The 23,983-nt window shown below is 39.3% G+C and overlaps 1 protein-coding gene across 2 annotated transcripts in view; it reads left to right on the forward strand.

The window, feature by feature from the left end:
• Nucleotides 1–5,146: 5,146 nt before the first annotated feature.
• Nucleotides 5,147–23,983, forward strand: part of RNGTT (RNA guanylyltransferase and 5'-phosphatase) — a 314,738-nt gene continuing 295,901 nt past the window's right edge. For both annotated transcript variants that reach the window (XM_021693072.2, XM_044917197.1), the window contains exons 1-4: nucleotides 5,147–5,380; nucleotides 12,625–12,734; nucleotides 16,524–16,627; nucleotides 16,718–16,806. In XM_021693072.2, the coding sequence (XP_021548747.1) occupies nucleotides 5,317–5,380; nucleotides 12,625–12,734; nucleotides 16,524–16,627; nucleotides 16,718–16,806 (367 nt within the window). In that variant the 5' untranslated portion in view covers nucleotides 5,147–5,316. The remainder of the gene's footprint in view (nucleotides 5,381–12,624; nucleotides 12,735–16,523; nucleotides 16,628–16,717; nucleotides 16,807–23,983) is intronic.

Here is a 23,983-nt window from a genome sequence, read left to right on the forward strand (position 1 = left end):
AGAGGCAAGGAAGGATCCTCCTTGGAAAAAGGAGGAATCCTCCTTGGAATCCGCTTTGGAAAAAGGGTGGCTCTGTTATCCTTGATTTTGAACACCCTGATTTTGAACTTCTAGCCTCCAGAAGTGTGAGAGAATACATTTCTGTTGTTTTAAGCCACCCAGTCTGTGCCCTTTTGTCAGTGGAGGAGTCCTCTGATGGAAGATGAACCTCTGGGTCTAAGGGCATTTTCTGGGGATGGAGCCCATCTAAGGAACAGGAACAGTAAATCCCTGGGCAGTGAGGACTATGGAGATGCTGATGGATATCCTGCCTCAGTTTCTGACTTTCTAAAATTATTAATTTTAGAATTAATTAATCACCTGAAGAAATACCTAAAACTGCCTTTGAAGATCTCAGTGCTCTTAAAGTAGTTGGTGCTTTTAGTACTAATGGCTGCATGTCTGAGTTCTTTGGAACAGACTTTTAGGCACTAAAACCCTAAGAGTGTACCAGGTAAATTTCTCTTTAAAAGGCCTTGGGAATTGTATTACGCTAAGCAAAATAAGTCAGAGAGAGATAGACAAATACTATATTATTTCACTCATATGTGGAATTTAAGAAACAAAACAGATGAACATATGGGAAAGGGGGAAAAAAGAGAGGGAAACAAACCATGAGAGACTCTTAACCATAGAGAATAAACTGAGGGTTGACGGAGGGAGGAGGGTGGGGAATGGGCTAGATGGGTGATGGGTATTAAGGAGGTATTAAGGAGGGCAAGCGTTATGATGAGCATATGTTAGTGATGAACCACTGCACCACTGAATTCTACTCCCGAAACCAATATTACACTAGATGTTAACTAACTAGAATTTTAACAAAAATTTGAAAAAAAAAAAATAAAAGGGCTTGGGAAAAGTTGTCTGCATTTATACTAAGGTTAGGGACTTTGGTCCAGAGGACACTGGCTCCAAGAGCTTTAGATCCAGAAAGCATGGTTTGGAACAGGGGCAGATCCAGGTTTTGGGGGGTCCTTATATTAGTTTCCTAGAGCTGTTATAAAGAAGTACCTCAAACTGAGTGGCTTAAAACAACAAATGTATTGTCTTACAGTTGGAGGCTAGAAGTCCGAAATCAAGTTGTAGGCAGGGTCATGCCCTCTCTGACAGCCCCAGAGGAGATTTTTCCTTGCTTCTTCTAGCTTCTGGTATCTGCTGGCAATCCTTGATATTCCTTGGCTTATAAATGCATCCCTCTAGTCACGCGGTTGTCTTCTCCCTGTGTCTCCACATCATCTTCCTTCTGTGCAAGCCTGTCTTTATGTCCAAATTTCCCCTTACCATAAGACACCAGTCATACTGAATTAGGGCCCACCCTAATGACCGAATTTTAACTTGATTACCTCTGTAAAGATCCTATTTCCAAATAAGGTTGAATTCTGAGGTACTAAGGGTTTGGACTTCAACGTATCTCTTTGTTTGCCTACAATTAAAGCAATAACAGGCCTGAATTTATACAACTTGAGTGGGTCCTCTTTAAAAGTGTAGGGGCACCTGGCTGGCTCAGTTGGAAGGGCATGCAACTCTTGATCTTGGGGTTGTGAGTTCGAGCGCCACGTTGGGTGTAGAGATTACTTAAAAATGAAAATCTTAAAAAAAAGATTAAAAATACAAAATGACAAATGCCTTATTAGGCCTTGGAAGGAACTTGCGCAAATAAGTTTCGCAGTGCATCCTCTTTTGGTTTACAGTAGTAGTATAGCTGTTGGTGGGTATGAATTTGACTGCAAAGAAGTCACATCGTACCCACATTAACTCGTATGAACGTACCTGTACCCATGTAGGCCATGCAAGAAAGAGAGAGAGGCTACTTATTTTTCTGCTTCCTGAACCTATGCCCTGGAGGAAGATGTGAAGCTCAGAGAGAATCTGGCTGTGAAAAGTGTGAGTCTGTTGTTCGAAGATTGCTGTTTTGTACGTGACCCTAAATGCCAGGCAGTGACTTCATTTGGTGCTCAAATGAAGAAACAGCAGTGGAGGAGAGTTTGGAGTTTGTTTTCTTTTGCCCCATATCTTAAGTTTAGAACCTAAACCTCTATGTGAGATGTGACTCATGTTCCTCCTTGGCTCAAGCTTAACCCAACACAATCTCCTTCTGAACTTCTCCTACTTACTGTAGCTGGTAAAGTACAAGCAGGAGGTGGAGGTGGTGGGTCACCAGAATGAGAAAGAGAGCCAGGTACAGGGGGCACCAACTTAGTCCCTGCCAGCTAGGGAGGATGGGAATTGATCAAAAAAGCAAATATCATTCGGTGATATTTTGCCAACTTCTGGGAAGCCAGAGAGGAGCATCCTATCACACATGCTGGTGTGCTGGCTCTCAGAATAAAAGGATTTGGCCTTTCATCAGCCATTGATGGCAATGCGTGGAGCAGGAGACTGAACTCCGTCGCAAGGCTTGAGGGGGCACTGGTCAGTCTCAGAGGGGTGTTTCTGCAGTAGTCTTTAATAATCCAGTGAGGCATAAACACTTGTTGGGGAAAAAATTAGAACCCTGCCAACCCAGAAAATCCACTCCACAAATGTAGAAAAGAAAGAACACAGTTTTATTATTGGATACACATTTTTTTTTTTAAAGATTTTATGTATTTGACAGAGAGAGACACAGTGAGAGAGGGAACACAAGCACGGGGAGTGGGAGAGGGAGAAGCAGGCTTCCCACGGAGCAGGGAGCCTGATGTGGGGCTCGATGTGGGGCTCGATCCCAGGACCCTGGGATCATGACCCGAGCCAAAGGCAGACGCCCAACGACTGAGCCACCCAGGTGCCCCTTATTGGATACACATTAAACCAGACTGCAGTTAGCTTCACAGGCAATCCTTTAATGAGATTGCAAAAAGAAAAAAAATCTCACCCTTTTCTACAGACAAGCACATATACTACCTAGATTACATGTTCCCAAGATAAATGATAACCAGTGGTCATGTAAGGAGGACTTGGCAGTACCGTTTGTTATACATTCTTTCTTAGTTTTTCCTAAATTCATTTGGTGATTGGCATGGCTACTTGTGTCAGTTATTTGCCACTGTTTGAAAGAAAAACAAACTTTTCTTTTTAAGATTTCATTTATTTATTTATTTGTCAGAGAGAGAGAGGGCAAGCGAGCGCACAAGAAGGGGCTCGGAGCTGCCGGCAGAGGGAGAGGGAGAAGCGGGCTCCTAGCAGAGCAAGGAGCCTGATGCGGGACTCGATCCCAGGACCCTGGGATCATGACTTGAGCCGAAAGCAGATGCTTAACCAATTGAGTAAAATTCCATCTTATTTTTATTTACAGTTACACGTTTCCTATTGCAAAATGGATGTTTGAGGGAAGAATTCACCTATGAAGAACCGATAAAGAGGAGGCCAAGACCTATTTGTGAGGGCGGGTTGGGGGTTCTAGGAAACCCTCTGTGGGCATCTATTTTTCCTCTTGCGGAAAAGCAGAGATGTGGGATTAGGAGTGATACAGACAGAAATACCCATCAGGAGAAAGATTCCTGGTAGGGAGAAACTGCCCAGTCACTTGGATGCCACTTTCCTACTCTACTCTCTTTTGTGGGCAGAAGGGAACCATGAGGTCCTTTTGATCCATGGGCACTAAGGATGGAGAGGGCATAAACAGATAATGACGTAAAAATTAAGCACACACTGATGCCTTACAACCAATTACAGCTGCTCATGGGTGGCATGAAGCTTCTGGGAAGCTCTCCCTGATCCTAGGACTGAACTCCCTGGGTGGACACAGTGTGTGTGAGGGGGACAGTCTCCAAGGGGAGTCATCCCCTAATTATCACAGGATTAGGCTCACCTTTTCCATCCTTAGAGATTTGGGGAATCAAACACTTCACCACTCTGGGTATGGTATGCATTCTACTTTGCCAGCAGAGAAGAGAATTATTTAGGCACACTGCTGATCTGTAAGGAAACTGAATCTTACCTTGTCCTGTCAGGAGAGGTGTGACACATTCACAAAAAGGTCTCAGTAGATGTAACAGCAGGGCAGACCACCAGTGTGACCTAACTCAGGCTCTCTCAAGAGAGACAGCCATTGGGCCCTCTCTATATATGGAGAATTCTGAGTCTTACTGAGAGAGTCCAGACATTCAGGGGCTGAGCTCTTCCTCAAGTTTCTTATCCACCCACCCTTTAAAATATACACCACCCTACCACTAACCTCAGAATCTTGCAATTCAAATATAGCATTGGTGTTTAAAACCAAATTGCTACATCACAATTAATTTTCCCTTATCCAGTTTTGTGTTTAATACTTTAGTCTGGTAATTACAGAAAGTCTTATTACAGGATGGAGTTTATAAAATGCTCCCAATCACTCTTGCTTAACTCTAAGGGAAAGACCATTTGTTTGGTAAGGCAAAGAACACCGCCAGGTAGTGGTATTCCAGAGGGCAATTCCTGCCTTTGCCAATTATACCCGTTAATAACTTTGAGACTGGAGCCCCTGAAACTCCCAAATACTCTGAAACTTTGCTCCAGAAATGTACAAACGAAACTCTTGAAAACCGTTTGGGATTAATTTCAGATACTTCATGGATCCTTAGAAGTACCCCCCAAAGAGAAAGTCTTCATTTCTGGCATTCCAATTTCTCGCCTTTAGAATTTCTCTAAAGCTTGTTCCCCTGATCCACGTCAGGGAGAACTTCCCAAATTATCAAACCCAGATCCTGCCCGGACGCCAAGCTTGGCAGAAAAAAGGGCGATCAGGCTCTAGATCTGTTAACAGTGGTGGGAAGGACCCTTTGATCACTAGAACAGATGCTTTTGTGGAAGCTTCGGATCAGTCTACGCGTGAAAAGAGGGTTGGCTTCTCTACATTTTCGGGCTATCAGCTGTCTAGGTAGGAATAAAATACACGTGTCGTTCCGCTAGCACCTGTACGAGGCCATCTGCGCTTGCGCAAAGCTGTCCTAAGAGCGTGCGGGGTCCTCGGCGGGGCGGGGCGATGGAAGATGCGCCCCTCCCATTCGCCGTGGCTTTAACTCCCTCCGATCCCCCTAACGAGCTTCTCAGTCTTTCCCTCTGACCTCGGAAAGAAGGGGGCGGGGCCCTTGGGGGCGGAAGTAGCGGTGCATTGTGGGCTCTCATAGAGCGGTGGAGTTGAGCCTGAATGAAAGTGGCGCGCCGCCTCTGACGTTTCCAGGGTAGGAGCTGCTGGGATTCGGACCCCTGCGGGGATTCGGGTGCCTCGGATCCCCGGTACGGAGCCGACCGCGAGGAGGCGGCGGCGTTGGCGCGGCGAGCGTTGGTGGAGGGGGCGGCTCTGCGCGGCCCCGAGACATGGCTCATAACAAGATCCCACCACGGTGGCTGAACTGTCCGCGGCGCGGCCAGCCGGTGGCAGGTAACCCGGACTGGGGGGTGTTCGAGTCCCTGCATACCGGCGGGTCCGTGGGTGGGCCTTCTGCGGGGCGCAGCTTTCGGGGGTTCCGTGCTTGTTAGTGGTATTTCAGGACGGAGATGTGCTCGGTCCGATGAAGCTTTGTGGTTGAGTGTTTGGGAAAATGGTTGGAGGGGGTGGGCCGGTGGGTGGGGGCCGTGTCACTATCCAGTACAGCAGAGTATTACGAACGGGAAAGTAGGCAGGAGGTTTGTGTGGCAGGAGCTGAGGACCCAGGAACACGGTGGGCATTACTTTGAAGCGTGGTCAGAAGTTTGTGAATCTTCCAGTGTTCTCGGAAGGGGAAGGGACAAGTGGCAGTCTTGAGATGGAGGGCTCAAGAGGAGAGGGAAGTTTCCCAGTGGCCATCGACACTGACTGGAATTTTGTTTTTTAAAAATTATTTTATTGTGAATTTTTGCGTCTTTATTGAGTTTGACACACAACAAACTTTGAAGTGCAGTTTGATAAATACCACATACATAGACACACTTCCAATGAAACACCCATGAAACCATCACCACGATCAAAATGGTGACCATAACCATCACCTCTCAAAATTTCGCCTGCCCTTTGTAATCCCTTCCTCCTCAGGCAACCTCTTATATGCTTTTTGTAATTATAGATTAGTTTGCATTTTCTATAATTTTTAAAAACAAATGGAAACATATACACTTGTTTGATGGGGAGGTCTCTATTTTTTTAAATTTTTTTTAAAGATTTTTATTTATTTATTTGACAGAGACACAGCGAGAGAGGGAACACAAGCAGGGGGAGTGGGAGAGAGAGAAGCAGGCTTCCCGCGGAGCAGGGAGCCGGATGTGGGGCTCCATCCCAGAATCCTGGGATCATGACCTGAGCCGAAGGCAGACGCTTAACAACTGAGCTACCCAGGCGCCCCGGGAGATCTCTGTTCTTTTGCTCAGCATTATTATTTTGAGATTTATCCAAGTTCTTGTATGTTTGTATGTTCATCCCTTTTTATTGCTAGTAGTAGTCCCTTGTTAATGGATGCACCACATTTGTTTATCCACTCACTTGTTGATAGTCATTTGGGTTGTTTGCAGTTTTTGGTTTGTACAAATTAACCTGCTATGAACATTCACGTACAGTAATTTGTATGGACATATGCTTTCAATTCTCTTGTGTAAATCTCTAGGAGAGGAATGGATCATATAGTAGGTGTATGTTTCATCTTTAAAAAAAAATGTCAAACTCTTTTTCTTTTTTAAAGATTTTATTTATTCATTTGAGACACAGAGGTATAGAGGGAGAGAGCATGAGCAGAGGGGAGGGAGAGGGAGAAGCAGGCCCTCCGCGGAGCCAGGAGCCTGATGTGGGGCTCCATCCCAGGACCCTGGGATCATGACCTGAGCTGAAGGCAGTTGCTTAACCATCTGAGCCACCCAGGTGCCCCCCAAACTCTTTTTCAAAGTCATAACATTTTACATTTCTACCATTAATGTATGAGAGTTCTGTTTGCTTCGTATCTTCTCCAACACTTGGTATGATCAGTCTTTTTAATTTTACCCACCATAATAGGTATTTAGTAATATTGTGGTTCGGGTGTATGTGAGCTTCTTGGCAATTCACGTATCTTCTTCTGTGAAACGTCCAAATCTTGTACTGATTTTTTAATTGGGTTTTTATCTTATTGTTGAGTTGTTAGACTTCTTTACATATTGTAAATACAAATCCTGTGTTGGATATATGCTTAAAATTTTTTTTTCTCCCATCTGTGACTTGCCTTTTTATTTTCTTAACAGTGTCTTTTTGAAGAGTGAAAGATTTAAATTTTAACTACAACTTGTTGCTTATTCTAGAAGGTATTTTGCAACAAAAATTAAAGGGTTTTGTAGTGAACTATGATTATTTGTTATGTATATATCTCTATATACATATATAGGCACCCCTGAAAGAGTCCTTTTTTAATTTGGGTTTCCTGATTCTCCTACTTTGTCAGCTTTTTTTTCACATTTTACATAAAATCCTTGGTCAATAGAGCTGTATGAATGATGGATAAAAATAATACTGAAAGATAACCTAAGCAAGTCCTAGGGTGAGGAAATGTCTTTCTTTAATGAAAAATGAAATAATTTTCTTCATGCTCTAACAATTTTTTGAAAAAGATTTATTAGAGAGAGAGAGCACACAAGCAGGGGGAGGGGGCAGAAGGCGTGGGGGAGGGGCAGAAGGCGAGGGAGAGAATCTCAAGCAGTCTCCAACTCCCTCCTGAGCGCAGAGCCTGATGCAGGGCTCCATCTCACCACCCTGAGATCATGACCTGAACTGAAATGAAGAGGTGGCTGCTTAAGCAACTGTGCCACCCAGGCACTCCTGCTCTGTTTTTATATGCATTTTCACTTGTAATAAAAACAGTTGTTCTTGGTAATCATTGTACTTATTCAAATGAATTGATCACAATTCTTTACATTTTTCTTTGTAGGTCTTACTCTCCAGCCATTTTGACTTTTTCCCCTTACCATCTCTAACTTTGTAGTGAATCCTCTTTTTTATATGTGGTTTTCTTATGCAGTTATGAAAGAACCTCTAAAATTAGATGTATGGCTTCTTCTTTTTTTAAAAAGATTTTATTATTTATTTGTCAGAGAGAGAGAGAGAGAGAGAGCGAGTGAGCACACAAACAGGGGGAGCAGTAGGCTCCCCGCTGAGCAAGGAGTCCGATGTGGGACTTGATCCTGGGACTCTGGGATCATGACCTGAGCTGAAGGCAGACGCTTAACCGACAGAGCCACCCAGGGATCCCAGATGCATGGCTTTAGCTTGGAGCATGTTTCCTGGATTCTTTCATTAGAGTTATCTGCTACACTGATTGTGAGAAAAGATCATAATGAAGTTCTTGTCAAAGTGAATATTTTTTTATTTGGAGTTAGAAAAGTGGTTTAAATATCAGAATTGTGATGTAATCTGCAGGCTGGCAGTGACAAAGATCAGAACACTCACTTACTGTTAAATGGAACAAGTGTGGCACTGACTTGGGGTAGATAGCAGCAGGTAAGGTGCTAACTTCCAGGCAGCTGTATGTCTCTCTGAGGAATAGAGTTGGGTGCCTTTTTCCCTCCCTCTGCTGGGAATTAAGGGCCAGGAATAAAGCTTTTCCTTATTATTGTATTGGAATATTTTTTTGTTGTTGTTTCATTTATTTATTTTTATTTTAAAGATTTTTATTTATTTATTTGACAGAGAGAGAGACAGTGATAGAGGGAACACAAGCAGGGGGAGTGGGAGAGGGAGAAGCAGGCTTCCCGCGGAGCGGGGAGCCTGATGTGGGGCTCGATCCCAGGACCCTGGGATCATGACCTGAGCTGAAGGCAGACGCTTAACGACTGAGCCACCCAGACGCCCCTGTATTGGAATATTTTGGCCTCCAAAAATTAAACTCTTAATTATTATGGTTCAGTGAGATACTAAGCTCACCTATCAGATTAGTTGTGATCCCTGGACAGAACCCCAGGCCTCCTGACAGTCGAACTGGATGTTTACTAGTAATCAATACTGCTTCAGCTTGTGATTCTTATTAGAAAGTAAAGTGAACACAACGTACAATTCTTGATAAGTTTCTCTAAATTTCCCTTAAAGTTCTGTCTCTGTCTGTCCTTGAAGTGTTCATGCCATATTGTGTATTTTGGAAATGCCATATTAGCAGTGTTTTATAGTAGGTGGAGCAAGAAATACTAGCTATATTCTTGCAAGCTGTAATGAAAAATAAGGAATAATTCACATTCCATTTTCTACGTCCTTTTTTCTTTCTCTCGTTTTTTTTTTCTGATTATAAAAGTAATCCGCGCTTATTGTATAATTTCCTTGGTATTTGGCATATTTAGGAGAATGTGTTATGGCTGCTTACATTTTCTCACTGTGAACATTAGGATATACGTCAATAGTACTAGATGTTCATAATTTTTCTGAATCAGAAAGAAGATGGTACTAATAATCTGTTCCACTATGAAGTTACCTCCTCTGATTAAACCAAACTTCCAGTGGGGGAGAGCTCCTGGAGATAGGCCAAGCTGTATTTCTGAAAAATTCTTTTTTTCACCTTATGAGTGATAGATTTCAAGGGAACACTTTGAAAATAGCAAAATTCTCATTTCTTAAAGGTAGATCATTCAACATAAAATTATCTTGTGCTTACTATGTGTGAGGAACTTGGAACTAACTGTAGGAATGTAATATGAAACAGTTTTGTGATAGGGATGTGACTTTGGAGTCATTTTACCTAGCAAATATTTGAGAGTCTACTTTGTGCTAGTCCTTAGGGCTAGGGAGATGATTTAGACATAGTTTATAGTGTCAGCCATCTGCTATGTGGTGAGATTTTTCTCTGGGAGCCCTGAGCTGCACAGGGGTAGGCTCAAAGAAGTCAGGTGGTTGAGTTTATTGAGATTCGGGTTTTTCTCAGGTAAGTGTGGCTGAGTGATATGGTGGATCAGGGAGGCTAAGGGTACTTAGTGGGGACTGACTGTGATGATCAGCTGTGGACTCTGACACTGGAGAAGGGAAGCGAAGCCTGGAGGAGCTGATGGAAACAAGATTGGACCTCTGAGATAACAGAAGGAGAGAGGGTCTAGTGAGATGAATCTTCTAATATATCCTATTATTTACTTATTTATTATGTTTCTTGTTTATGGTTTATCTTTCCCCAAAAGAGTGTAAGCTCTATGAGGGCAGGGATTTTTACCTGTTTTTTTTTTTTTTTTCACTAATGCATTCCATGTACCTAGAACAATGCTTGGTACATAATAAGTACTCTTTAAATATTTGTTAAATAAGCTAAATGTAGTATAATAATTTATGTGAGTTGATGGTAGAGGTAGTGAGAAGTGGTCAGATTCTAGGTGTATTTTGAAGATAGATCCGAGAGGATTTGCTGATGGATTGAAAATGGGGTATGAGAAAAAGAGAGGGGTCAAGGATAACATGAAAGGGCTTGGCCTGAGCTACTAAAAAAATAGTGTTATTATTTGCTGAGATGAGGAAGACCATGAGAGGAGCACCTTTTAAGAGTTTGAATATTGAGAGCTAGGTTTGGAGATAAGGTCTGAGACATCTGTTACACATCAAGTAGAGACTAAGTCAGGTAAGCAGTTTGATATTTGAGCCTAGAGTTCTGGGAGAGGTTTGGACTGGAGATACACATTGTGCGTCAGTTGCGCATTCATGGCTTTTAAAGCTCTATGATCAGATGAGACACCAGGCTAGTGAATGTTGATAGGAAGGAGGTCCAAGGACAGAGCCCTAGGACAAAACATTGAGGGGTCAGGGAGATAAGGAGGAGCCAGTAAAGGAGATTGAAAAGTAGGGGTCAGAGAAATAGGAGGAAAACCAGGAGGATGTAGTATCCTGAAAGCCAAGTAAAAAAGTGATTCAAGAATTAAAAATTAAATTGAATTAAAAAGTGATCTTGAATTAAAAAGTGGCCAGTTTGAGAACTGAGGTTGACCATTGGATTTAGCAATGTGGGGGTTATTGGTGATCTTGAGTGGTTTGGTACATAAAACATAAAACTTTATTTATTTTTTTAATGATTTTATTTATTTATGAGAGAGAGAGATCACGAGCAGGAGAAGGGGTAGAGGGAGAAGCAGACTCCCGACTGAGCAGGGAGCCCAATGTGGGACTCGATCCCACGACCTTGGGATCATGACCTGAGCTGAAGGCATACGCTTAACCAACTGAGCCACCCAGGTACCCAAAACATAAAACTTTAAAAGATTATGTTTTTATGAAATTTAGGTTAAAGTGTCTGGACAGATGTTAAGATTTCACTCATGTTATTTTAGGTAGATATTTATTCCTACTGATACTGTGTTTTAAGATATAAATCAATTAAAATAGTTGATTTTAAAATTGATTATATAAGGTGACTCCTCCTATGCTTATATATGATTCAGGAAAAAAAAAGGCCAAAAGGGTCAGTTAGTCTTGCTGAAATTATGATCACTGATAGTTGTTTGAAGAGTGATTTTGGCTAGCGTGCTTCTCAGCATGATCCCTATCCTGGAATGCAGGATAAAGTGCATAAGATGGAGAACGTTCCAACCTCATAGTAAAGAAGTATAATTGGGAATTTTAAAGACTGATTTAATGCACTCCATTATCAGTTTTCTTTTTTTTTTTTTTTAAAGATTTTATTTATTTATTTGAGAGAGAGAATGAGAGACAGAGAGCACGAGAGGGAAGAGGGTCAGAGGGAGAAGCAGACCCCCCGCTAAGCAGGGAGCCCGATGTGGGACTCGATCCCGGGACTCCAGGATCATGACCTGAGCCGAAGGCAGTCGCTTAACCAACTGAGCCACCCAGGCGCCCATCAGTTTTCTAATATATCTTTAAAGGCTTTAAGGCAATAACTTTTTAAAGTAGTAGTTTAAAAGCTTAGTCCTTTTTTAAACTGTTAGCCAACTTTTTAAAATTTTTAAATTATTTTTGCTTAAAAATTTTTATTAATGAAATATGGTTGACATACAATGTTATAGTAATTACAGGTGTACAACATAGTGATTTGACTATTTTGTACATTATACAGTACTCACTACAATAAGTATAGTTGCCATCTGTCACCGTACAATGTTATTACAATATTACTGACTCTATCCTATGCTGTACCTTTCATCTCTGTGACTTATTTATTTTATAACTGGAAGTTTATACCTCTTAATCCACTTTACCTATTTCATCCATACCTGAGCCCCCAACTTAAGAGTTTTTTTGGAAGTTCCACTCACTGGTAGTTTTTCTTTTCTTTTTTTTAATACATATTTATTTATTTTAGAGAGAGAGAGTGCACGCAAGTGTGTGTTCTGGGGAGGAGCAGAAGCGGAGAGAGAAGGAGGGGGAAAGAATCTCAAGCAGACTCCCTGCTGAGCTTGGAGCCCCATGAGGGGCCCGTTCCTATGACCCTGAGATCATGACCTGAGCCGAAACCAAGAGTTGGATGCTCAACTGACTGAGCCACCCAGGCGCCCCTTTCTTTTGCTATTCTATTTGATTGTCAATTTCTGGAATTTATGTTGTCCTTAAAAAATTCTAAGGTGGTACCTTTTAAAAGTGTAGTTTAAATTGAGACTGCATCATGAACAGTTCCATTTAAAACGTTTTAAGGAAGTGATTTTGAGAATTGCTAATTATAGTTTCAACCTGGAACATTTTCTTTAATGAAAATTGTTACCCATCTTAATGTTGTTTAGGAAGATTCTTACCTCTGAAGACAATGTTAGGACCAAGATACGATAGTCAAGTTGCTGAAGAAAATCGGTTCCATCCAAGTATGCTCTCAAATTATCTAAAGAGTCTGAAGGTAAGAAACAACATTTTGATATTGTTTTCGTATATTTTATCCCTCTCTTGTTCTTCAGGTGGCTTTAAAAAAAAAACTTATTTTGAAATAATTTATTGACTAAGAGGAAGTTGCAGAAATTGTACATAGAATTCTGTGAACCCTCCCCCCAGCTTTTCCCAATGGTGACATCTTACATAATTGTAGTATAATATCAAAACAGGAAATTGACATTTGTACAGTACTCTTGAATTGATTACAGACCTTGTTTAGTTTTTACCAGTTTCTATATGTGTTCATTTGTGTGTATGTATGTATAGTTCTCTGCAGTTTGATCCAGTGTATAGATTTGTGGTATTAGTTACAGAACTGTTTCATCTCCACAAAGGAACTCCCTCATGCTACCCCTTTATAGTCAGGCTCTACCCACCCCCATCCCTGTACACTGGCACCTGCTAATCTGTTTTCCATCTCTGTAGTTTTATCATTTTGAGAATGTTATATAAATGGAGTCAAACAGTATGTGGCCTTTCGGGATTGGCTTTTTTCACTAAGCATAATGCCCTTGAGGTCCATCCAAGTTGTTGCATGTTTCAACAAAAAGTTTGTTCCTTTTTATTGTTGAATAGTATTCACTTTATAGATATATCAGAGTTTATTTAGCTCTTTTCCCATTGAATGCTTGAATAACCATTTAACCAATTTGAGTTATTTCCAGTTGTGGGGTATTGCAAATAAAGTTATGTGAACATTCATGTACAGTTTTCATTTTTCTAGGATAAATATTCGAGAGTATGATTGCTGTGTGCATAGCTAATTTTACAAGAAAGGGCCAAACTATTTTCCTAAATGAAACTTCGTAATTTTTTATATTATTCTGACATAATACTGATTAAATTAGCTTCCTAGGCTGCTGTAACAAATTACCACAAACTGGGTGACTTAAAACCACAGACATTTATTCTCTCACAGTTCTGGACACTGGAAGTTTTAAATCAAGGTGTTGGAAAGATTGGTTCCTTTTGGAGGCTTGGGGGGAGAATCTTTTCCATTCATTCTTTTCTGCTAGCTTCTGGTTAATGCCAGTGATCCTTGGCATTCCTTGGCTTGTAGCTCTGTGGGTCTTCTCTCTTCTTGTTGACATCTCCCTATGTGTGTCTGTCCAAATTTCTGTCTTTTAAGGACACCCTAATCTATGATCTCATCTTAACTTGATTATATTTGCAAAGACCCTATAGCCCTATTTCCAAGTAAGGTCATATTCACAGGTACTAGGAGTTAGGACTTGAACATATCATTTTAGGGGTCATAATTCAACTTGCTACACTACTGTTTGTACTCTTCTATTTTAGTACATTCATCCAATATTAATACTCATTACGTGTAAGGGTTTCTGTCATGGGATAGAAAAATCATCCCTTAGATTCTGAAAACCTGTTAATCATCCCTTTCCTTGATGTAGTTTTTTGAGTCTTTATATTTTTTTGTAAACTTTTAACTTTTATTTTCGTTATCAATAATGATTTTGAAAGTCTTAGTTAACATTTATAGAGCATTAAATATTTCCTGGTTGGTAAGGTAAGAGTTTGGGCTTAGAAGCCACTTAGCCTGGGCGCCTGGGTGGCTCAGTTGGTTAAGCGACTGAGCCTTTGGCTCAGGTCATGATCCTGGAGTCCCGGGATCGAGTCCCGCATCAGGCTCCCTGCTCAGCAGGGAGTCTGCTTCTCCCTCTGACCCTCCCCCCCTCTCATGTGCTCTCTCTCTCATTCTCTCTCTCAAAATAAATAAATAAAATCTTTAAAAAAAAAAAAGCCACTTAGCCTGGCTTTGATTTCCATTTTGCCACTTACAGCTTTGTTGGCAAGTTGCATAATCTCTTCCTGTTTCAGTTTCCTCATCTGTAAATAAAATTAGTGCATATAAAGCATGTAGCATAGTGCTTGGCACAGAGTAAGGCCTTTATTGAATCTCATAACAACTCCATGAGGTAGATACTATTATTATCCTTACTTCATGGATTGGGACTGTTATGAAAAATAAATACGTATATGTAATATATGTATGTGTATATGTGTATGCAGACAGATAAATTCACACACAAACACATTATCCATACAGATACATCACACACACGCACGCACATATGTATATATGGGGCTTCAGGCAGTTAAGTCATACAGTACAGTTTCTCCATTTCCTTGGCTAAAGTGTTCCTACGTATTTAGAAAACTCATATTTTCTTGCCCATCTCCACTTTTCATCCATATCTTATTTTGTACCTGGATACAAACAACATGGGTTCTAATTCTAACTCACTGAGAAGCTGTATTAATGAGATCTAACTCTCTGTGTTTGACAGTACATGTCCTCTGAAGGAATTAAGATCACTGCAGAAGCTATGTGGGAAGAGAAGTAGGCCCAGGGTGGCAGATTGTAGAAAATGCCATAAAAAATACATTTCCTATAAGTAAGAGCTCACGTGATGGGTAGACCTGTCTCTCATCCGCACTTGAACTAAGGAATCTGGAGAAATCAGTGGAGCACATATGGTGGCTAGTTTAATATTTTGGAAACACAAAATTTTGTTAGTTTTGTCAGTTTTGTTGTGTGTGAAATATAAACGTCTTTGCCATTTTTTCCCCTCTAGCAGTGGAGTCAAATCATTATGTAAACCAGTCTCCTTTAGGCACATCCAACACTAGGTACTCAATAAAAGTGATAACAATAAAAGAGAAAAATAACAATTTAAAAAGTGCAGATTGTTTCTCTTGTCGTTCTTCCCAGAGAACATGTGCTTCAGAATAGGGTATAGGATATATGAGTTAACTGTTCTTTTACTTGGCTCAGTTTGGGTGTGCGTATCTTAGACTCTCTTACTAGTCTGAATGTGATTCTAGTTGTTAAAGATTTTTTTTTTTTTTAAAGATTTTATTTATTTATTTGACAGAGAGAGACCCAGCGAGAGAGGGAACACAAGCAGGGGGAGGGGGAGAGGGAGAAGCAGGCTCCCCGCAGAGCAGGGAGCCCGATGTGGGACTTGATCCCAGGACCCTGGGATCATGACCTGAGCCGAAGGCAGTCGCTTAACCGACTGAGCCACCCAGGCGCCCTAGTTGTTAAAGATTTTTTAAACCACTTGGCCCCTGATCACAAGCCAACTACATCAGTTAATGCTCAACAGAAGAAATAATGATTTTTGTTCCAAATGTAGCAAGAAAAACTGGCTGAGAGATGGGATTAAGTCTTCAATGAGATGCACAATTATGGCCACGTGTACTGTTCTTTATTGATTATTTAAGGGATTTATAAGAGAATTTTGACTATACATACTTTTTACCTTATATAGTACTCACTTTAGAATTTAACTGCCTAGCATGTGATGTAGTGATAGCTGCTTGGAATGCTGGGTTGATGTGTGCCTGGGGGTTAGGGTATATTTCACATAGATGCTATTGCTGTATCCTTTTGTCTAATAAATCATAGGTGGGGTGGCAGATGCAAAAAACTACATCCATGTTTGTTTTTTAAGGTAGACTATGATGTTGAAGTGGACTAAGTTTTGCTTATGTTCTAGTTCTGTCATCAGTTTGAAGGTTAATTTATTTCATTTAGTGTCTTCTAAGTTCTAGTACCTTGAATAAGACTTGAGTAAGTGATGCTTTTGTTGTCAATAGTTCATTGGTAGAGTGAACGTAAAATCTCCCTCAGTGTAGATGGATGAACTGGAGTATTGCCATTTCATTAGTTTGTTTTGGAACAAATTCATTTACTAGTAAATCTGCTCTTTTCTCTTTCTCTCTTTTTTTTAAGGTTAAAATGGGCTTGTTGGTGGATTTGACAAATACTTCAAGGTTCTACGACAGAAATGACATAGAAAAAGAAGGAATCAAATATATAAAACTTCAGTGTAAAGGGTAAGTCATGTATTAAGATTCTTTAATATTGAAACCTTTTGCTGAAATTTGCAATTTCTTCTTTTTAAAAAAATGTTTCCATATTACTAGACATGGTGAGTGCCCTACAACTGAGAATACTGAGACATTCATTCGTCTGTGTGAGCGGTTTAATGAAAGAAACCCACCTGAACTTATAGGTATGTCTGGCTTTACTTTGCCACTGTTTATATATTTTATTTTGTGTTTTGGCTTCTGTTTTCTTTTTAGCAAGTGAGGTGATATGGAAGTTTTTTTTTTCTTCTTTTTAAAGTAATCACTAAGAAAAGTGATTAATTAGAGCAATAGACTAACTTTTGTGAACTATAAAATATATATATATTTTTAAAAGATTTTATTTGTTTATTTGACAGGGAGAGATAGCAAGAGCAGGAACACAAACAGGGGGAGTGGGAGAGGGAGAAGCAGACTTCCCACCAAGCAGGGAGCCCGATGCAGGGCTCGATCCCAGGACTCTGGGATCATGACCTGAGCCAAAGGCAGACGCATAACGACTGAACCACCCAGGCGCCCCCTATGAAATGTATTTTTGTAATTTTTATATTTTTCAAGATAAAGCCCTAATTGCCCCTCTTCAGGAATACTACTGGGTGACTTTACCTTAAACACTACATATTTATTTTTTATCATTTCGCATTTTATACCATATGTGTTGTGAAACTCTTTTTTCACTCAGTATTATATATCTGAGAGTGATCCATGATGATGTAACTGTGGTTCATTTTTTGCTGCTGTATAGTATTCCATTACGAATACCCTATAATTCATCCATTCTCATGTTGATGGACAACTGTTTCAGCAGATATTTATTGATTGCTACTCTTTGCAAGGTACAGGCTCTTGGAACACATCAGTGGAGAAAACAGAAAAAAATCTCTCCTTATATTTTAGTGTGGACTGGGAGCAGGGGGAGGGGATGTGGGATGTGGGAGGAAGGCAGGCAATAATAAATATACTAAATAGGTAAATTTAAAAAAATGACAGTTATTTAAAATGACATTTGGCTTATTTTCAGTTTGTTTTTTTCTATTATAAACAGTGCTACTTGCACTGGTATAGAATTTTTAAGGTTTGATTTTTAGCTTTGATTCTTTGTTCTTTCTGATATTAATATTAACATATGGTTTGAATTGAGGATCTAATTTAAATGTTTTCTATATAACCATTTGTTTTAGCATAGCTTATTGAATAGTTTTTTCTCCTGATAGCTAGATGCCATAAATTAACTTCTTATATGTACAATTGGAAAGTTTTTCCATTTCACTTGCCTTTTAATTTTTGAGGTAATATTTTAAAACTTTTTATTGTCAATATATTTTCTTTTGTGATTTCTTCTTTTTAAAGTGTTAAGCAGCCGATATTTTCCCTATTCAGAGAATTAACTGAAAAACTATTAAGAAAGTTCAGGGGATATATTTAAACACCCATAAGTAAGAAAACATCAGCAACTTTCTTGTAAATAGTAAATAGAAAATAAAATTAGAGGATAGTCTTTATTAATCTTATTAATAATATTGGTTAACATGGAGCATTTCCTGTGTGCTAGTCACTCTAAACCATTTTACATTCAATTCTCATTTTGTTCTTATAACAATTCTATTGTGTAGACTTTATTGCCACTCCCATTTTTATGATGAGAAACTGAAGCTTGGAAAGGTTAAGTGACTTGCCCAAGGTCATTCACACAGCTAGTAATGATTAGAGCTTAGATCATATCCTAAGCAATCTTCGTTGTAAGTTCATACTCTAAGCCACTTCTCTTTTCTGTAGCAGAAGTACAAGATACCAAGGAATAAAGTCTATTAAGAAGTGTAGGAGGTCTTTATGAAGAAAATATACTTGGATATTAAAAGACTTGAAGAAAGGGGAGACATTTGTTTCCAAATTAATTTCAATTAATAGTGTAATTCTAAGCAGAATCCCAATGAGACTTTGGAAGATTTACTATGAAGTTAATTTCTTTTATTTGTAAAATTTACTGCGTCCACATAATTCAGCATATATTGAGCACAGAAAAAAATTATTTGGCAAATGAAACAGTCAATATTATAAGAAAATTTTGAAAAACAAAAATAATGAGGGGATTGTCCTTACAAGTTAAAGCATAGGGTATAGTAATGGAAACTACAGTAGTTTCTTGGTGGTGGAGGAGATGTTTTCCAAATTGTAGGGGGAAGGTGTGATTATTCAATAAACGGTGTTGAGACAGTACATCTAACATGTATTTTAGATTGATTAATTTTTTTTTTTTTTAAAGATTTTATTCATTTGAGAGACCAAGAGAGGCAGAGAGCACAAACAGGGGGAGAGGCAGAGGGAGAGGGAGAAGCAGATTCCCCACTGAGCTGGGAGCCTGATGTGGGGCTCAGTCCTAGGACCTAGAGATCATGACCTGAGCCGAAGGCAGACGCTTAACCATCTGAGCCACCCAGGTGCCCGGATTAAATATTTTTAAAAGGACCCATAAGCATATAGGAGAAAATATAGGTCAGTATTCATTAATTCTGGGGTAAGATAGGATATTTCAATTCTATCACCAAAGGCAGAATCCATAAATATTTCTTTAGGAGTGTCCCTGGACTCCTTGAATCAGAATGACGTGAGGACGCTTATTAGAAATGTTTGTTTTAGGGCCTCATCCTGGAACTACATAATCAAAAACTCGGGCTGAAGCCTAGGAATCCAGTTTTTTGTTTTTTTATTTTTTTTAAGCAAGGGTCTTAGGTGACTTTTTATGCACACTTAAATTTGAGAGCTGCTGTCAAAAATTAAAATGTGTTCTCTGTTAGTGATAATAGTACCTGCTGCTATTAATGAGTGCTTATTCTTTACCTGGGAGACATGATGGGAAACTATAAATGAATGAATGAAGAAATGAATGAGTATAATCCTCATAACAACTGTGTAGTATGTGGTGTTTTCCCCATTTTACAGCTAAGAAAACTACTAAGTCTTAGAGAAATTAAGTAGTTTGCCCATGGTCACACATCTATTAAGTGTTTAAGCCAGATTTTTAGTCCAGTTTCTGACTTCAAAGTTCAGATCTCTAAATTGTTGCTGCCTTGATTTCTAGATTAACTCATGAAAATGAAAAAGAATTTCTGGACTATAAAACATAACAGAAACAGAGCAAAATGGTTATTTGACAAGTTTGGACAAGTATTTGAAGCATATGACAGATAAAAAAATATATACAAGGAGGGGCGCCTGGGTGGCTCAGTTGGTTGGCATCCAACTTTTGATTTTGGCTCAGGTCCTGATCTTGGGGTTGTGAGATTGCTCAGCACTCAGCTAGGAGTCTGCTTGTTTCTCTCCCTCCCCTGCTTGCTCTCTCTTTCTCTCTCTTTTTTTTTTTTTTTAAAGATTTTATTTATTTATTTGAGACAGAGAGAATGAGAGATACAGAGAGCCCATGAGAGGGGGGAGGGTCAGAGGGAGAAGCAGGCTCCCTGCTGAGCAGGGAGCCCGATGCGGGACTCGATCCCGGGACTCCAGGATCATGACCTGAGCCGAAGGCAGTCGCTCAACCAACTGAGCCACCCAGGCGCCCTCTCTTTCTCTCTCTTAAATCAATCAATAAAATCATAAAAAAATGCATACAAAGAGATTTATAATCCATCTGGCAAAATATGGAAAACAATGAAAATGCAACTTATAAAAAATAAAATACAGATAGCCAAGAAACATGAAAAAAATTTTTTTCGTTTGTTAACAAGAGATACAATTAAAATATAGTTGTTACCTTCCCCCATTAAATTGGCAAAGATTTAAAAAATTAAAATGTCAAGGATTGGGTATATTGGGTGCACTCATACATTGTTAAAGATTTTATTTTTTATTTATTTATTTGACAGAGAGAGAATGAGAGAGAGAGCACATGAGAGGGGGGAGGGTCAGAGGGAGAAGCAGACTCCCTGCCGAGCAGGGAGCCCGATGCGGGACTCGATCCCGGGACTCCAGGATCATGACCTGAGCCGAAGGCAGTCGCTTAACCGACTGAGCCACCCAGGCGCCTGCACTCATACATTGTTAGAGTGTTAATTGGTACTACTTCTCTGGAGAGACAATTTGGTGATATTTTTCAAGGTCTTCATAAGCGTTTATATACAAGCAAGACTACATCTAATTCATTTTAAGGACGTAGAGATGGACATAAAGATTTATGTGAAAGGAATTTCATCACAGCTTCATTTGTAATAAAAACTGGGAACAGTTTACATATTTGATAAAGCAGGTTATTTATTTATTTATTTATTTATTTATTTTTAAAGATTTTATTTATTTATTTGATAGAGAAAGATAGAGCAGGAACACAAGCAGGGGGAGTGAGAGAGGGAGAAGCAGGCTTCCCGCGGAGCAGGGAGCCCGATGTAGGGCTCGATCCCTACAGGACCCTGGGATCATGACCTGAGCTGAAGGCAGATGTAAAGCAGGTTATTTATAGAGTTTGCAACTATTATTAACAGAAGAACAAGAACATGGGAATATATGCCATACAGTATTGTGATGTATATGTGTGTAGATATTTACATGTTCACAAGAATATATATGACAAGTACACATATCTACACATATATTTAGGTGTGCATCCAGAAGATAAACAGCCTAAAGTAGCATTGTGGCCTTTATTTGAGTGACAACTGTTTTCTCATTTGAGAGAAATCATTGTGGGGTAAATGCTAAATGTACTTGAAGAATTCAAAGGAAGGCAGTAAGTCTTAACATTCAGAAACAGATGTCATGATTTTAGAAAGATTAACACTCCCAGGTTTAGGAAAAGAAGTTGATCCTTGTTATAAATTGTCCAGTTGTATTATTGGAGTTATTTTTATATAGTTGACATATTTAAATCAGTTGCCATCAGCATTTATTCTTAATGTCCAAATTGCTCCAACCTAGGGCAATGGGAGCCCCTTCAAGTTGGTTTCTGTATTCTTTTGATACCACCCATTCGTTTTTGATGGTTTCTTTGTTTTCTGGCACATGATGTTTTCCAGACCTGGAATCAGTTATTTCTCTAAGGAGATTGGTTCCTTTTAGTGGTTCCTATTTAGAAAATAGTATTTAGAGATAACCTCGGTGTTAGAGACCATTCCGTAATTAAACACATTAACATTTCTGCAGTTAAACATATGAATATTCATTTACACCAAATGGAGATAATGGAATTTATAGTTTCATGATTATAGTCATTTATTTCTAAGGGGTGTCTTTTCCTGTTCAAGGTTGATCTCTGTTTTTTATCTCTTCTTTAGAAACTTTATTTCAGTTGTATCCTTGTTATCAGTTATTGTCAACCTCTGTGATTTAACCAGGTCCTTCTCGGCCTATAAACATATCTAAGTCTCTCATATTAAATGATAACCACCCCCCCCCCAAATCCCACACCTTTCTTGTTTTATATTTCCCCCTTCCTCTTCCCAGCTGAGTTTTTGAAAGATGGATACTTGAATTCACTTATTACCATTCACTACATTGCAATCTGTAGTCGTCCCCGTGCACTCTTAAACAGTGACTTTCACTTCTAATTATTCTGTGTCATTTAAACAGTTGAACAGTCATGTCTTGAAACTTTTTCTTTTTTTGTTGTACATGACTCCATGTTCTCTTTGTTTTCTTGACCCCACCGCAGTTTATTCTGTCTTTTTTATAAATAGTTTCCCCCTTACTTATTCTTGAGACTTATAATAGTTTCCCCCCTTACTTAATTTTCTTCTCTTATTTTACATACCCATTCTTAGTGATCTTATCTATACCACAGACTTCTTCCATAGTTTACTATGTGTTGATTATTCTTTAATCTGCAGTTCCAGCCACACCTGTCTTTGAAGCTCTTTCCTGTTTTTTCCAAATACTTTTAAGTCCCAAAAGAACCTCAAACTCATCATCACCAACTGTACTTATTACCTTGCCTATAAGACTGATGTAAACTCCTGTACTTCCTAAGCTAGTAAATGCTTCCACTGCCCACTTAGTCACCCACATCAGAAACCAGAGACTCCTTTTTTGTCTTTCCTCTCTGTGTTGATAGTCATTGACCCCTCAGATTGGAGATTCTGCCTTAAATGTCTCTTCAGTCTGCCTCCCCTCATTATCCCTATCACTTTGACCCTGTCATTCAGACCCTTATCTCACACATAAATTACTGGGATGGCTTCCTTACTGTTTTTCTTGCCTTCATTGTTGCTCCTTCTCTGTCTTCTGTTGGCTGCCATTGGAGTGCGTTATTTATTTATTTATTTAATTTATTTATTTTTTTAGATTTTATTTATTTATTTGACAGAGACCCTGGGATCATGACCTGAGCCGAAGGCAGATGCTTAACGACTGAGCCACCCAGGCGCCCTATTTATTTATTTTTTAAACATTTATTTATTTGTGGGCACCTGGGTGGCTCAGTTGGTTAAGCGACTGCCTTTGGCTCAGGTCATGATCCTGGAGTCCCGGGATCGAGTCCCGCGTCGGGCTCCCTGCTCTGCAGGGAGTCTGCTTCTCCCTCTGACCCTCCCCCATCTCATGTGCTCTCTCTCTCTCTCTGTCATTCTCTCTCTCAAATAAATAAATAAATAAAATCTTTAAAAAAAAAAAACATTTATTTATTTGTTTATTTATTTTAGTAATCTTTATACCTAACATAGGGCTCAAACCTACAACCCTGAGATCAAGAGTTGCCCTCTTCTGACTGAGCCAGCCAGGTTCCCCTGGAGAAAACATGATAATTTTATTGCCATGCTTAAAAATTTTTAATATCTTTATATTGCCCTTAGTAATACTGTCTTTAGTATGGTACACAGGTTTCTTCAGGATATTGTCTTCTTCATTGCCTCCAACTGCATTTGGTATTACTTTTTTATTATACTCCATGCGGTAGCCATTCTGATTCATTTATAGTTTGCCATATGTGGTGTTTGGATTCATACATATTTTTATTTGTACAAATTGCTCCTGTTTGTAGTTCCTTTGTATCCTTGTTAATTGGGTGTTGTTCATTGACTAAGGTTTTTATTCTAAATATTAATGATTATTTACTATGAATGTAGAAATAGGTGATTTGGTTTAGTTGATGGTAACTCTAAGATACTGGTTTTCAAATTTTTTTTAAGTAGGAAAAATCTTTTTTGGAAAGAAATTTTACCCTGTTACAGAAATGAGATGAAAATGATGTTTTATTTTTTTATACCTTTAAAAATGTATCAAAAAATAAAAATGTATCAGTGTTATATTTTTGATAAAGTCAATTGCTAAAAACAAGTGTTTTGGAATGTGTTTTAAAAGCCAATTGCAGACTTATGTCAGCATCTCACTTTAACATCTGTT

Source organism: Neomonachus schauinslandi, chromosome 8 (assembly GCF_002201575.2).
Source record: "Neomonachus schauinslandi chromosome 8, ASM220157v2, whole genome shotgun sequence".
In the NCBI taxonomy this organism is placed as follows: Eukaryota; Metazoa; Chordata; class Mammalia; order Carnivora; family Phocidae; genus Neomonachus; species Neomonachus schauinslandi.